This window comes from Gekko japonicus, unplaced genomic scaffold, assembly GCF_001447785.1.
Source record: "Gekko japonicus isolate JY-2015 unplaced genomic scaffold, Gekko_japonicus_V1.1 scaffold3292, whole genome shotgun sequence".
Classification (NCBI taxonomy): Eukaryota; Metazoa; Chordata; class Lepidosauria; order Squamata; family Gekkonidae; genus Gekko; species Gekko japonicus.
Window position 1 is genome coordinate 84,212 of NW_015160935.1, and position 15,527 is coordinate 99,738.

General features: G+C 46.7%; 1 protein-coding gene across 1 annotated transcript in view; it reads right to left on the bottom strand.

The window, feature by feature from the left end:
- Window positions 1-11,171: 11,171 nt before the first annotated feature.
- The window catches only part of LOC107122014 (chromosome unknown open reading frame, human C18orf21), a 9,141-nt gene continuing 4,785 nt past the window's right edge, over window positions 11,172-15,527 (bottom strand). The window contains exon 5 of the mRNA XM_015425037.1: window positions 11,172-12,597. Coding sequence (XP_015280523.1) covers window positions 12,450-12,597 — 148 coding nt within the window. The 3' untranslated portion in view covers window positions 11,172-12,449. The remainder of the gene's footprint in view (window positions 12,598-15,527) is intronic.

A 15,527-nucleotide genomic window follows, 5' to 3' on the forward strand; every position in this document is an offset into this window, starting at 1 on the left:
GCAGGCGGAGGTCTTCCTCCCTGACTTCTTTCCAAATCCAACATCAGCGGAGGACAAATTATTACACACCTTCGACGTGAAGCGGGCTCTCCTGTTCTATCTCAACAGAACCCACCCAACTAGACAGGACTCACAACTTTTCGTCTCGTACGCTCCGGCACGTCTGGGTACTCGCATCATGGCCCATCGCCTGTCTAAGTGGATTGTAAGGTCTAATCCATCTATGCTACCTACTCGCCAAACAGCCATTACCTGGCCCTATCAGGGGGCTCACTCTACCAGGGCTGTCGTGACTTCCACTGCCTTCCTCCAAGGGGTGCCAATAATGGACATTTGCAAAGCCGCTACCTGGGCCACACCTAACACCTTCATCAGGCACTACGCCCTAGACGTCCGTACAAACACCAATACCAACATGGGATGTCACATTCTGTCTTCGGCTACGCAGTAAAAGACCTGCCAGCATCCTCCTCCAGGTAGGCTACTGCTCGCTAATCTCCCATGGGTGTGAAGCACGAGAGACCACGTCGAAGATAAGCAGGTTGCTTACCAGTAACTGGTGATCTTCAAGTGGTCATCTGTGCATTCACACCACCCGCCCTCCTTCCCCGCTGCTGTCAGCTTCTACATTTTTAATAGGGGTTGATTTGTGGCAGTTTGAAAGAACTGGCGGGATGTCCGCGCCCACCCCTCTGGGCATGCGCGGTGGGGTTCCTGCGCATGCCCGAGGGACTGGGCGTGAAAATCCGTTAAAAGAGCTTGCTACAGCACCGATCGATCCAGCATGTGTGCACTAGATCCCATGGGTGTGAATGCACAGATGATCACCAGTTACTGGTAAGCAACCTGCTTTTACTCATTCAAGCACCTTATGAACTATAGTTTATGCTATTCTTTGGCTATTTCATGGCTGACTTCGAAGGAATTTCAGAGATCCAGCTTTGAGGAAACCTGTTTTTCTTAAAAGGACACTTGGAAAGCAGTGCCACAGCCACTTCCTTTAATGCAGACCACTTTACAGAAACAAAAATGTTAACTTTGAATTATGTATAATTACTGAAAAATGTGAGTTGCACAATATTTGTCCATGTGCATATACACTAACACTTCTTACACAACAGTGATAAGAGTTTCTGGCTAAACATGAGGAAGAACTTCCTGACAGTTCGAGCGGTTCCTCAGTGGAACAGACTTCCTCAGGAGGTGGTGGGCTCTCCTACTTTGGAAGTTTTCAAACAGAGGCTAGATGGCCACCTGGCAGCAATGCTGATTGTGTGAACTGAGGCAGATCACGAGAGGGAGGGCAGGAAGGGTTGCCTCAGTGCTTAGTTCTTGTGGCCCTTTCTTACATGCCCAGGGAAATGCCGATCATCACTTTGGGCTCAGGAAGCAATTGTTCTCCCTCTGAGGCGGAGGACATCTTGGGTGTTTCGAACCATCCAATCAGGGAGGCAGGAATCAACTTTCTTCCTCTTCCTGTGGAGTGGGAACACCCAAACCTCGGTCCCTTTCCTGCCTCAATAGGGAGAGCACAGTTGTAGGCTAGTTTCTAGCTGTAGACTATTTTCTTTAAGTGTTCTTCAAGTGTTCTTTTTTCCTACTCTTCTGTTCTCACCTTCTCTTCAAAAATAAAAAAGCCCTTGCCTCTTCCCCTCTGAGAAAGGGGGGTGGGGGGAATTGGCTTCGAGGCGGCCGCTAGCATTCTGAATAGCCGCGGATCAAAGAGGATCCCTGCCGATGGAATCCTTCAGAGACGCCTTTCTGGAGGACGATGAGTTGGCGGACACCCAGTGCGGTGCCACGGGGATCAGTGGATCCGGAGCCAACATACCTGCACAGCTTGTCTCAGTTACTGGCAACGACATCCTTTGGGATGACTCTCCAGTGCGTGGGAGAAGCAGCGTCGCTCCTCACCCGCAGAAGCTTCCGAACCTTGCCTGAATCCCTCAGAAGAGAGTGGCAACCATTTTGGGCGGCAGCTAGGGTTGCCAAGTCCGACTGGCGCTGCAGCGGGGGTGAGTTCTGGCCATCTCTGGGAGTTACTTGGGGCACACCACAATGACGTCACCCGGAGGTCTCCGCGATCCGTCAGGCACGTTGGGGGCGGGGCCACTATCATTCGAACGGAAACCGTAGAGTTTTCCCTCAAATGATAGAACGTCCCCCTGCAACGTGCCCGATGCGATGACGTCACCCAGAGGTCTCCGCGATCCCAGCAATTTGGGGGTGGGGTTCCCCCCGGCAGCCCAATATGGGCTGGCGGGTAATGGACCCATCGAGCGGGGGTTCCCCCCCCGGGGGACCTGGCAACCCTAGCGGCAGCAGCCCTTTTGGCGGGAAACAGCCATGGTCATGCAGAAGACCTGAGGGCCTTCCAGGAACCACCCATTACCAGTCTCCAGGCTCGAGACTCTTTTGGGGGACACCCACTGGCAAAAAAGACCCCCAAATTTTGGATCAGATCTTCACTGTGGTAAAGTACCCAGTCTTGGGAGTTCATCTTTCTTGTTAGAACTCATGGAGCTCTTAAAACAAACAGTCAGAGCTGAAGTGTTTGGTGCCTGCCAGATGGGAGCCATGGGTTCTGTCACACCCAGACCCATATCGCCTTCCCTTTCCCCATCCCAACTACCTCAGCCAGTCCCTGATCCCAGGGGGAGAGCCTGGCCGCCTAAGGCTGCCCAGAGGCAGGTTCCAGGAGTCTTCAGAGGTGACCAAGAGTTCACTGGACAGGGTGGTCACTCAGATAGTGAGGCTGATGAGGAAGAGGAGGGGGACTTTATACCAGATGAGGAGGTAAAATGTCTGTGTCCGAGAGCAATCCCGCTGCTTTTTTAAGTCTGAGGACTTCCAATACCTTCTGACCAGGGCACTAGCACCCTTAGAACTGCGGAACACTTCCACTGGGGAAGACGCCTCCAAGTCTGGAACTGACCCCAGAAATACCTCAGTGGACAGCCAGGAATTTCTCCCTAGTTTTGTGAGCAAAAACTGTACTTTGTGAGCTACTGGCATTATAGTTGTGAGCGAGTGATTTGGCTACTGCATAAATTAGTTTGCTCTGGAGCCTTCCTTCCTGAGCTAAGACAAAAATGTGTGACCTGGAGGCTAAAAAACTGTGAGCTAGCTCACACTAACTCAGCTTAGAGGGAACACTGGTCAGGGCTCTTCTGAAAGAGTATTTCCTTTTCCAATATTTTTTGAGCACTAACTCAAAACAGAATGGGCTAAACCCAATGCGAACAAACAATTCCCAAGTTTTGTTAAAAAATTGCATGACCTTATCTCCATTTGCTTATGAGATGTTGCAGGTACCCTTGGTGGATGCCCCGGTCACCGTGCTCCAGTCCTTTGGTCTCCTTGTTGAGGACGGTCAGGGGTCAGTACATGACAACTTGGATAGAAAGCTTGATATTTCCTTCAAGAGGAACCATGAGGCCACAATGATGGCTATCAAGGCTACATCAGCTGCCTCCATCATCTCCAGAGCGGCCGTAGTTTGGGCCCACAGACTCATTCAGTTGACGCCAAGTGGCAACAAGAACCTGTTGGAGGGTTCCAACAGGCTGTTGAAGGTGGCTGAGTTCACTACTAACGCTTCCCTTGATACTCTTATTTTCGGTTCTAGAGCAATAGCTTCAGCGACCATGGCCAGAAGAGGTCTTTGGCTTAGAGCCTGGCTGGCGGACCTCCAGTCCAAACACATGGTGGTTTGTTATCCTTTTCGGGGTGGAAAGCTCTTCAGGGGACACTCTAGATAAAATCTTGGTCGAGACAAGGGACAGAAAGAAGGCTATGCCCAAGTCCCTGTGCTGAACAGACAAGCGGTCTTACAGTACCCAGTCCTTTCGTAACCCCAGCGGTTATTCTAAGTCCAGGCAAGACACCAAGAGATCTTCTTGGGGACATTTCAGACAGTCCTTCAAGATAAACTTCAACAACCCCAGAATCTCCAGGCAGTCCTCCGGCAGACCTGACAAACAGGACTGAGATCCCAAGCCCAATAAGGCGTGACTGGAGCAAGATTCCGGTGGGAGGTCGTCTTCTCTATTTCCAGTCCGCATGGTGAGATTCACACACAGATTCCTGGACTTTAGAAATCATCTTTCATGGTTACATCGAGTTCCGGAAGAAAAAACCCGCCCCCCCCAATTGCTTCATCACCTTTCCCTTTCGCAAGAATGCGGCCAGGAGGAAAATAACATCCAGAGCAATTTCACATCTCCTAGATATCTGTGCCATTGAACCGGTTCCTCCATCCCAGAGAGGTCAGGGAGTTTATTCCATCTTTTTCACAGTGCCCCAAAAGAACGGAAATTAGTGGGCAATAATGAAGTACCTGCACAAGGCCATCAAACTCCGCCACTTCAGTATGGAGTCACTGAAATCCATCACCAAGGTGCTGCAACCTCAGGAGTTCCTGTCCTCCCTAGATCTCATGGAGGCTTACCTGCATGTACTAATACTTCCACTCCACTGAAGGTACCTCAGATTCTGTGTTGGTAAGGAGCACTTCCAATTCAGGGCTCTTCTGTTTGGCCTGGCAACAGCTCCACAGGTATTCACCAAGTTTCTGGTCAACCTAGTGGCCCATCTGAGGACCAAGGGGATTCATGTCCATCCATATCTTCATGATCTCCTCATCAGATCCAGTTCCAGGGAGAAAGCTATGTTAGACGTGCAACAGACCATAGCTTGTCTACAACAACATGGTTTTCTCATCGTCATGGTCAAAAGCTCCTTGTCCCCTCCCAGAGGCTGGAACATCTGGGCATGATGATCGACATCGGACTAAATTCGCTGTTCCTCCCAGATGAGAAAATACAGAAAATAAAGAAGACCATTCAACTGGACACCTTGATCATCAAAAACCCAACGACGCCCTTGCTGACATTGGTCAAGATGATGGGCCTTTTGATCTCTGTTCAGTGGGAGAGGCTCCACACAAGACCACTCCAGATTCTGCTTCGCCATCACCATCAGGGTTCCACTGTCAGTCCGGAAGAGTCTCAAGTGGTGGACCCAAGTGGACAACCTGTGTCAGAGGAAACCATACTACATCCCCACGGAGCTACAGTTATTTACAGATGCCAGCCTCTAGGGTTGGGGGGCTACCCTGAACAATGTTCCAACTCAGAGTTTTTGGTAACCTAACGAGTCCTGTCTCCTGATCAGTCTACTAGAGCTGCGAGCTATCCATCTAGCACTGCTTCACTACATATCTGAACAATCAAGGGGGCTCCAGATCTTCGAAATTGCATAAGGAAGCAAAGATCTTCGACTGGACGGAAGTCCATCTGGCGTCCATCAGGGCAAAGCATATCAAGGGTGATCTCAATGTCCAGGCGGACTGGCTCATTCAGGAAAGCATCTGGCGTGGGGAGTGGGCTCTGAAGAGGAAGCTGTTCCACCTGGTGGTGGACCGCTTTGGCTTGCCCTTGGTGGATCTCTTTGTGTCTCATCACAACTATCGACTTCCAAGGTTCTTTACATGGTTCTTCCACCCAGCAGCAGAGGGCACAGAGGCCCTAACGTCCAGGTGACCATCAAGTCTCATGTACGCCTTCCCTCCAATTCCGATAATCCCACAACTTCTACGGCTGGTCATCCAGCAAAAGGCAGAGATAATAGTTGTAGCTCCTTGATGGCCACGTCATCTTTGGTTCTCCACCCTCCAATGGTTGTCGACAGTGCAACCTCTTCAGCTGCCACTGTCTCTGGATATGTTAGTCCAAGGTCCTCTCTGGCACCCTCATCCAGAATGGTTGCAGCTTCTCATGTGGAGGTTGAACAGAACACTTTCTTGAGCCTAGGCTATTCCCCAGAAGTTACAGAGATTCTACTGGCCTCCAAAAGAGAATCGATCACAAGGATATACGATGCATCCTGGAAAGCCTTCCACAGATGGTGTAGAAGAAAAAACAGTAGATCCTTTGTGTTCCTCTATTCAATCAATTCTGGACTTCCTGCAAGATGGTCTGAAATCCGGACTGAAGCCTGCCACTCTTTGGTGACAGATTGCAGCTCTGGCTTCAGTCATCCCGATAGTAGCGGGGGACAGTTTATCAACCCATCTCCATATTCAGAGGTTCCTGAGTTACTCTTCATTCTCCCCCACTGGTACATGAGTTCCCGACCCGAGGGCTCCACACAGTTCTCTCGGCACTTATGAAGGCGCCCTTTAAACCCATCAGAGACATTCCCCTGAGGTGGCTGAGAATGAAAACTATTTTCCTGGTGGCTGTGACCTCAGCCAGGAGAATCTCAGAACTTGGAGCCTTCTCTGCTTAATAGGAACTTTGTATTTTCCACAAAGACAAGGTGGTTGGATCCTAGCTTTTGTCCCAAAGTTTCCTCTAGGCTCCACAGTGAGCACGAGATATTTCTTCCGTCCTTCTGTCCGAATCCTGCGTATCCCAGAGAGAAGTCCTGGCATACCTTGAATGTGCTGAGAGCCCTTAAAGCATTCTTGATTCTGACAGAACATATTTGAAAATCGGAAGCTCTGTTCGTCAACATTTCTCCTCCTAATCTGGGAAAGTGTTTGTTCAGGTCGACGATCAACCTTACCATTCGCTGATGTGTTGCTTTGGCATGCGAGGCTCTTAAGCTGGAACCTCCTAAGGGCGTCACGATGCACTCAGTCATAAGCGGAGCCCCCAATGCAGCGCTCGCTAAACAAGCCTCGGTGGAGATCTGCAGAGCAGCCACCTGGTCATCAATCTCCACCTTTGTTCGTCACTACAAGCTCGACGTGTACGATTCAACTGATGCTGCATTTGGAAGATGTGTCCTGCAACATGTGATCAAAGACAATGGCAGTGCCCTACCCTAATGTTTTCACTGCTCTGGTAGAGCCCAAGATGTCCTCCAACTCAGAGGGAGAATGACTGTTGGCACTTACTGTGAAGGGTCCTTCTCCTCTGAGGAAAGGAGGACATCTTGCCCCTCCCTCGGCCAGTTTGGTGTAGTGGTTAAGTGTGCGGACTCTAATCTGGGAGAACCGGGTTTGATTCCCCACTCCTCCACTTGCACCTTCTGATGTGACCTTGGGTCAGTCACAAGCTCTGGCACAGCTGTTCCTGAAAGAGCAGTTTGTGTCAGAGTTCTCTCAGCCCCACCCACCTCACAGGGTGTCCGTTGTGGGGAGGGGAAGGGAAACGAGTTTGTCAGCCGCTCTGAGACTCCAAGTGAAGGGCGGGGTATAAATCCAATCTCTTCTTCTTCTTCTTTGCCATTGATTGATGAACGATGCTTCTCTGTCTTCTGCTGCTCTGCTGGCTGTGTTCCATTTTGTCAATGTTCTCTTCGAGTTTTTTGTTTTGGTTTTATATATATAACATATATATATATTCCCATTCCACAGGAAGAGGTAGAAAGTTGATTCCCGCCTCCCTTCACGGTGCCAACGGTCATTCTCCAGACTAGTTTGGCCAGGGATCCTGGAGGGTTGCGGGATATTTTCCTCCCCCTCTTCTGAGCATGGAACAGGGGTCACTGGGGGTGTGGGGGGAGGTATTTGTGAATTTCCTGCATTGTGCAGGGGGTTGGACTAGATCAGTGGTTCTCAACCTTCCTAATGCTGCGACCCTTTAATACAGTTCCTCATGTTGTGGTGACCCCCCCACCATAAAATTATTTTCGTTGCTACTTCATATCTAATTTTGCTACTGTTATGAATCGTAATGTAAATATCTGATATGCAGGATTTGGCGAGACTTGGGAGCCCTATCCTAAGACCATCGAAAATTTGTGTTTTCCTATGGTCTTAGGCGACCTCTGTGAAAGGGTCGTTCGACCCCAAAGGGGTCGCGACCCACAGGTTGAGAACCGCTGGACTAGATGATCCTGGAGGTCCCTTTCGACTCTGTGGTTCTGATTCTAAGCCATATTCAAATGCTACCATCCTTTCATTAAAATGGAGAAAATAAGGAAATTGATGAAAGCAACATTCCTATAAAACATCAGGAAAGTTGTATTTGTATTTTGCTCAGTTTTGCCAGCTTATATCAGTTCTATAAGGATCTTCTTTGTGGACTGAAACAGTGTATCAGCTCCTGGAATTTGTCTTTAATACCCCCCCCCCCAAATATTTAGATACTCAAGTACATAGAAGGTAGAACAAGGCAATCTAGCCCAAGATTATTTTAGCTGGACATAAAAACATTTAGCTGCGTTCTGCCCACTATTGTCCAGCCTCCAGTGTAGTTACACTAAACTCACAGTAGGCAATTAAGATTTATTTTCAGCAACAAAAATTTCCCTAGGTAGATTCTTCCTTTACATAAAAATGCACTAGTTCTAGGACTACCACAAAACCAAATTACTAATCAGCTATTGTGAATGTCCCTTTCTGGTAGTGCAAGTGAAAACAGAGTTTCAATTACATACTCCGTTCTTCTAAACTTAACTGAGAATATATAATCATGGAATCAAATGGGAAAAATCAGTACAAGAGATGTGCTTATGAATGTGCATCAGCTAAACACAGTAGCATACATAGGATCAAAGCATTTGGGCTGTCTAAAAGATATTATCTAGATGCTGATGGATAAATACTCAGACTTTATCAAATGTAACAAACTGACCCAGAGAAGACTCAGTCTGATAAAGCATCATGTTATTAACAGGCAAGTATACAGAAAATATTTAGGAAAAAAAGAGAAAGATCCCTTGCACAGATTAATAAAATTAGGAAGTAATACTAAAGGGAAACCCTCCAGTTCGTTACATCTTGATTTGTACACTATATGAATTCTGGCACTTAATGTGCATCTATAGCTGCGGTGGCTCAGGTGGTTAAGACGCTGAACTGCAGGCTGTGGAAGGTCAGTAGTTCAGCAGTTCAAGACCCGGGTGCCGCATGACGGAGTGAGCTCCCGTCTCTAGTTCCAGCTCCTGCCAACCTAGCAGTTCGAAAGCAAGAAATTGCAAGTAGATAAATAGGGACCACTTCGGTGGGAAGGTAACAGCGTTCTGTGCGCCTTGGTGTTTAGTCATGCCGGCCACATGACCACGGAAACGTCTTCGGACAGCGCTGGCTCTTCGGCTTTGAAACAGAGATGAGCACCGCAACCCTAGAGTCGGATTCGACTGGCTTTCGAGCAAGGGAAACCTTTACCTTTACTTATAGCTAGAAATCATCTTTCTAGGTCAGGTCCTTCTGCATTCCACCACACAGAAGCAGCAGAATGACACACACAAAATAATGTGCATGTTGATCTGTTGCCAATATTCAAGAAACTCTTCAAGGTAACGAAGCTCCATGTGATCCCCCCCTTTGAGAAATTGCTTAATAGATCTGTCAGAAGACAGTGTAGCTAAATATGACTTTAGATTTTAAAAATCATATTTGCCTTCTGCAAAAAGCCTATGACTGATTTATATTTGTCATTGCAAGTACAAGCTGTTCAGTTTCTAAAACTAACATGAATCCTCACTGTCTTATAGCTTAGCATATATTGTAATGAGAGTTCCCATTTAAGGGGGGGGGGAAATGACAGAAAACTTTATAGCTCCATGGAAGCCACCATGTACTCATCTGTTGTTCAGCCTCATTTATATTGAAAAACTCTCAACGCCTGCCTCCGTGATTGCAATCCAAGCAACATACTTTGGCGTATTGTTCCCCCCCCCAATTAAGACAAGGTACTCTGATGTGGATGGAAAATGTGCTTAAACCATAAAGAGTAGCCGCACCCTGCCGATGCAGAATTGACACCCATGCTGAAATGTTACCGCAAGGTTGAGCGATTGACTTTAGCTAGGCCACTCTTTACGCAAATCTCAAGTACATACTACCACGCTTAGTAATTGCTTGAACTGTTAATCATCTCGTAATAAAATCAGTCTTATTTGTCTTACTGCTAGGAAGTCTTGACTCTTGAGATCCTAGCTGGGATACAGAGATTTACTTTAGGTTCAAGAAGAGGTCTGCAGTAGCCCACTGGTGTTTTTTGAAATTCCCCTTGATTTCAAAAGCTCTGTGATGGGGTGGGTGGAGGTGGTGGGGAAGCTGCTGCCGGAGATAATAAACAGGGCCCAGGGCCCTCAAATCACTATCATTTTCCTGTCATTCATTACGAGCGCTCTAGGGAGCATGTGGTTATGAAAATTTCTTAGCGCTTTAACTCATGTGCAGCAATTCTGCTGTTTTATGTAGAGCTATTTAATTACTGGAACTTGTAATTTTCATCCTCTTAAAAACACACGTTTTCATATTGAAAATAATAAAGGTTAAAAAATTTTTTGACTGTGCTGTTTTGTCCCATCACACTTATTCCCCCACCCCCACCCCCCGGCAATCAAAGTATTTCCAAAGTATTTGGAACATTCTGGATACATTCTGTAAAGAATGCAGTTAATAGTTTCAAGTGACAGACTCCATTCTAAGAAAAAACACATTATGAACTCAAAACAACGTTCTGGGAATGGATGTTATGACAGACTCCCCCGTCCACGGCCCTCCCTCAGAGGTAAGATTTTCCCTCCATTTTCCTTTTTGTGTCCCTCCACTGACTGGGCAGCCCTGGTAACGTGTATTCTTCCCTTCAAAGTAGCTTTAGCAGTCCCACCCTGTGCCAGTAATTCGTAATGGCTATTTTCTCAGCCCAGGACCCGAGGGAAGGGTTAGGGTCTCCCTTCAGCTTTAAATGACAGAAAATGACACTTGAGACACTTTTAAAATTCAAAAATAACAGACGGTTTTATTTAACATCAAGGGGAAAAGGCTAGGTGAAGTCAGGGGCTGCCAATACTGAGGTAAAATAGTATAAGCACAAACTCTTATTCTTATGTATCAGGCTGGTGAGAGTTTCTTGAATTATTTACAGTTACTATAGTTCTGTATTTTGAAGGACTTTTGTTCCTGGGTTTTCCCAAACCACTCCAGCTCACTTTATTTGTATAATAGCAGACTCTTTTGGTGCTCAGAAGGCTGGTTCCCTCTTCCCAGTACCCAAACCCCTTCTCTTGGGACACCAGACATCTTCTTGAGTGGTGAACTGACTTTTAAAAGTCTCCGCAAGCAGTTTCCAATCACACTAGACCAGGAAATCTGTACTCCTCAGAGAGAACCTTCCCTGTTTGACTGGGGAGGGATTGTTCTTCTCTCCCTAGAAGATTAACCCCCTTTCCTTTTCGGTCTGAATGGGAGACTTCTTATGCTACCCAAACCTCCTTGCCAAACTTTCCCCCGGTTCACTGTCTGTGTTCAAACTGCCCTCAGGTAATGCTGAATTAAGACTATATTCAGTCACGGATGAATTCTGACTTTGTTAGCACTAAACCCTTTTCCTGACAGGGCTAGTCCAAGACAGTCTCCACACACATGTCTCGTCACAGTTAAGGCAGGAATCTTAATCTGTTCTCCTTCGCCTCACCAGACCTTTCCCCCCCTCAGCTGATGCCAACCAATCAGATTGCCTGGAGCAGCCTGTCACTCAAGGGTAGTAACTCTTCACAGTCCTGTAGTTTATGTACAGCACTTTTAAGCCTCTTCAAAGATGCAGTCCATCACAGGACGTATTTTAAAGTAAAGCCCCAACTGGAAAAGTGGCATATACCCCCTGCTCTCCACTATTCCCAGCCTCATTAGGAACGAAGGCACTCTCCTATGTGCCCAAGGGCAGTGGTTTGCTTGGCTCGCACATAGTTGTCTTCACACAAACTTGATCTTCACCCAGTCATGACTTCACTACAGAGCTGCAGTGTTACACAACAGGGCACATATTGCTGCTATTTGGCGTTCTTCGGTTTATACCAGATAGTTATACTGTTATGACTGCAAGGTAAGCTCATTAAAGATATTGGCAGTTACTCTGTTTCAGTTAAATACAAAACCTGGAAGAGTTCAACGATGCTTTTTCACACTGCAGCCCCAATCCACATTCTCTGCCTCCCCGGCAGCTGTTTTTGCCATCAGCTACACGTTAGGGGAGCTAATCCTGGGCCCCAAGGCCAAACATCACCTGGCCCTAAGTTACAAATCCCGTTCCAGACTCCATAAGGTCAGCCACTGAAGTGCCAAAGGAGCCTTTGATAAAGGAGCCTCTTTAGCCATCAGCAAAAGATCTTTGAAGGGACGAGGCCCAGCAAAATCTGTATCAGGACCTGACCGAGGTCTCTGTGGGAGAAGGTGATCTTGAAATACCGTGGATCCATAACCATTTCAAAATCCACAATGATCTGGTTCCAGAAAATTGCTACCAAGGGAACAGGGGTAATAGATTCCTGCAACCTAGCACCTGATAACAGTTCAATAGCAGCATTTGGGCACAGCTGTACTTCATAAATATTCCTCAAGGCCAGCTCCATACAGAACACATGATGGTATTCCCGATGTGTGCATTTCTAACAATCAGTGTTCCCTCTACAAGCATGGTACCGTTTCTGGTAACAGATTCAATTCCTTCACTCTTCCACAGCCTCAATTATGGTACGTTTAGATTTTAAAGTGAAGATAAGAAGCTCTTGAGGTCCCCTTTATCATTTTTTTTATTCTCTTCAAGGCTAAGCAGTTTCTTCAACTGAGTGAATTTGGCATTTCTGGGACTCCTGGAGAAGAAAGGAGGTGTTGATTGTCCAGGTGTAGAAGTTCTGAAATGGAAGATTATATGAACTTTTAAGAACTATAAAGAACTGCATTAACATTTATACATCTCTCAGCTGCTAAACAAATGCTTGTGTATACAAATAGCCACATTAAAAGCATCATAAATTTCAAAAGAAACACTCCTATATATTTGCAGTTCAAAGGTTATAGAAATAGACTAAAACAATAAACATTAAACTGAGCGACAAATGTATTTTGGAGTGTGTGGTTTTCAGCTGATATATAGAGTGATTCCACTCTCTGGGGGCTGGTTTTAATTGTTTCATTATGTAATTTTATCTTGTATGTTTCACATTGTTAGCCACCTTGGTGGCCCTTGTGAGGGCAGGAAGTTGGGATAGAAATTTTTGCAAATAAATAAAAAATCTTGAATGCTCCTAAATCCCTTTCTGCTAGAATACCAGAATGCCAGTGAAAAATGTCTACAAGGCAGCAATAAGGTACACCTGTACTCTGTCAGGAGGCTACCAGTGGTGTAACCTGAAGAACTATGGACGGAGGTTCGTGACATTGTACAGGAGGCAGCAATCACCACCATCCCAAAGAAAAAGAAATGCAAGAAAGCAAAGTGGCTTTCTGAGGAGGCTTTACAAATAGCAGAGGAAAGAAGGAAAGCAAAAGGCAAAGGCAAAAAGGAAAGATTTACCCAACTGAATGCAGATTTCCAGAGAACAGCAAGGAGAGATAAGGAGGCCTTCCTGAATGAACAGTGCAAAGTAATAGAAGAAAACAATAGAATGGGAAGGACTAGAGATCTCTTCAAGAAAATTGGAGAAATCAAGGGAGCGTTCCATGCAAAGCTGGCCATGATAAAGGACAAAAACGGTAGGGACCTAACAGAAGCAGAAGAGATTAGGAAAAGATGGCAAGAATACACAGAAGAACTATACAAGAAAGACCTCGATGTCCTTGACAACCACGACGGTATAATCACTGACCTCGAGCCAGACATCCTGGAATGTGAAGTTAAATGGGCCTTAGAAAGCATTACTAACAACAAAGCTAGTGGAGGTGATGGTATTCCAGCTGAACTATTCAAAGTCTTAGAAGATGATGCTGTTAAAGTGCTGCACTCAATTTGCCAGCAAATTTGGAAAACGCAACAGTGGCCACAGGATTGGAAAAGATCAGTATACATTCCAATCCCAAAGAAGGGCAATGCCAAAGAATGTTCAAACTATCGCACAATTGCACTCATATCACACGCTAGCAAGGTCATGCTCAAGATCCTACAAGCTAGGCTTCAACAGTACGTGGATAGAGAACTGCCAGAAGTACAAGCTGGGTTTCGAAGAGGTAGAGGAACTAGAGATCAAATTGCCAACATTCGCTGGATTATGGAGAAAGCAAGAGAGTACCAGAAAAACATCTACTTCTGCTTCATTGACTATGCTAAAGCCTTTGACTGTGTGGATCACAACAAACTATGGCAGGTCCTTAAAGAGATGGGAGTACCAGACCACCTCACATGTCTCTTGAGAAACCTGTATAAGGGCCAAGAAGCGACAGTTAGAACCGGATACGGAACAACTGATTGGTTCAGCATAGGAAAAGGAGTACGACAAGGATGTATACTGTCACCTTGCTTATTTAATATATATGCAGAGTACATCATGCGAAATGCTGGCCTGGATGAATCACAAGCGGGAATTAAGATTGCTGGGGAAAAGATCAACAACCTCAGATATGCAGATGATACCACTCTAATGGCTGAAAGTGAAGAGGATCTAAAGAGCCTCTTGCTCAGAGTAAAAGAGGAGAGCGCAAAAGTGGGCTTGAAGCTCAACATCAAAAAAACTAAGATCATGGCATCCGGCCCCATCACTCCTTGGCAAATAGAAGGGGAAGTCGTGGAAGTAGTGACAGACTTCACGTTCCTGGGATCCCAGATCACCGCAGACTGTGACTGCAGCCATGAAATTAAAAGACGCCTGCTCCTTGGGAGGAAAGCGATGGCGAACCTAAACAGCATGATAAAAAGTAGAGACATCACCCTGCCAACAAAAGTCCGCATGGTCAAAGACGGCAAAGGATGAGATGGCTGGACAGTGTCATCGACGCAACGAACATGAAATTGAGCCAACTTCAGAGGACAGCGGAAGACAGTAGGGCCTGGCAGGAGCTGGTCCATGGGGTTGCGAAGAGTCGGACTCAACTGTGCGACTGAACAACAACAACAAGGGCAAGGTACCCAGTCCTGTTATTTAGGAACTCGGTTCCAAGCTAATGTGGCCTGGAGGGCCCATCTTAAGAATGTTTATAACAGGACCTTAGTCACAACAAAGGCAATAATATGGGGGTTTATACTTACCTTTATACTTATGACTGTCTTACCGTACTTAGATTTTTAACTATTCCTTGGCACGGGATACATTTATGCTTGCAAGTTTAAACTCTATGTCTTCACAAGTAATGCAAGGTCTAATGCAAAGAACTGCATATTTAGACAGACTTTGTGAGCATGCTTCAGGACAGATAGAAACTCTGCAGTATCAGCTTCCGGTTTGGACTCTGTGAATGGTGGTCGCATCTTCGGGGAGCTCCTGAAGTCAATTCGCCCACGCGCGGCCAGGGGGGGGATCCGCACAAGCGGAGACCCTAAGGAACCTCAGGCAGAGGTTCCGATCCGGGGCACACAGGGGATGTGCCTCTTTCCTGATCGGATGGTCGGAAATTGAGGCTCACCCCATGCCCCAATGGCCCTAGCAGCGGCAGTGCCCCGCACGGGGACTAGCAGAGCCGCCGGTAGTCACCGGGTGATCAAGCTGACAAGCGTTTAAAAGGAAGAAAATCGGCCAAAACTGAGAGTTGCCGGTCGGAAACGGGAAAAAAGGAGCAAAGCGCACGCCCCCCCCCCAACGAAAAAGCAAAAGGGAGGAGGGGGAAACCCCCCCCCCAGATATAACAGAGACTG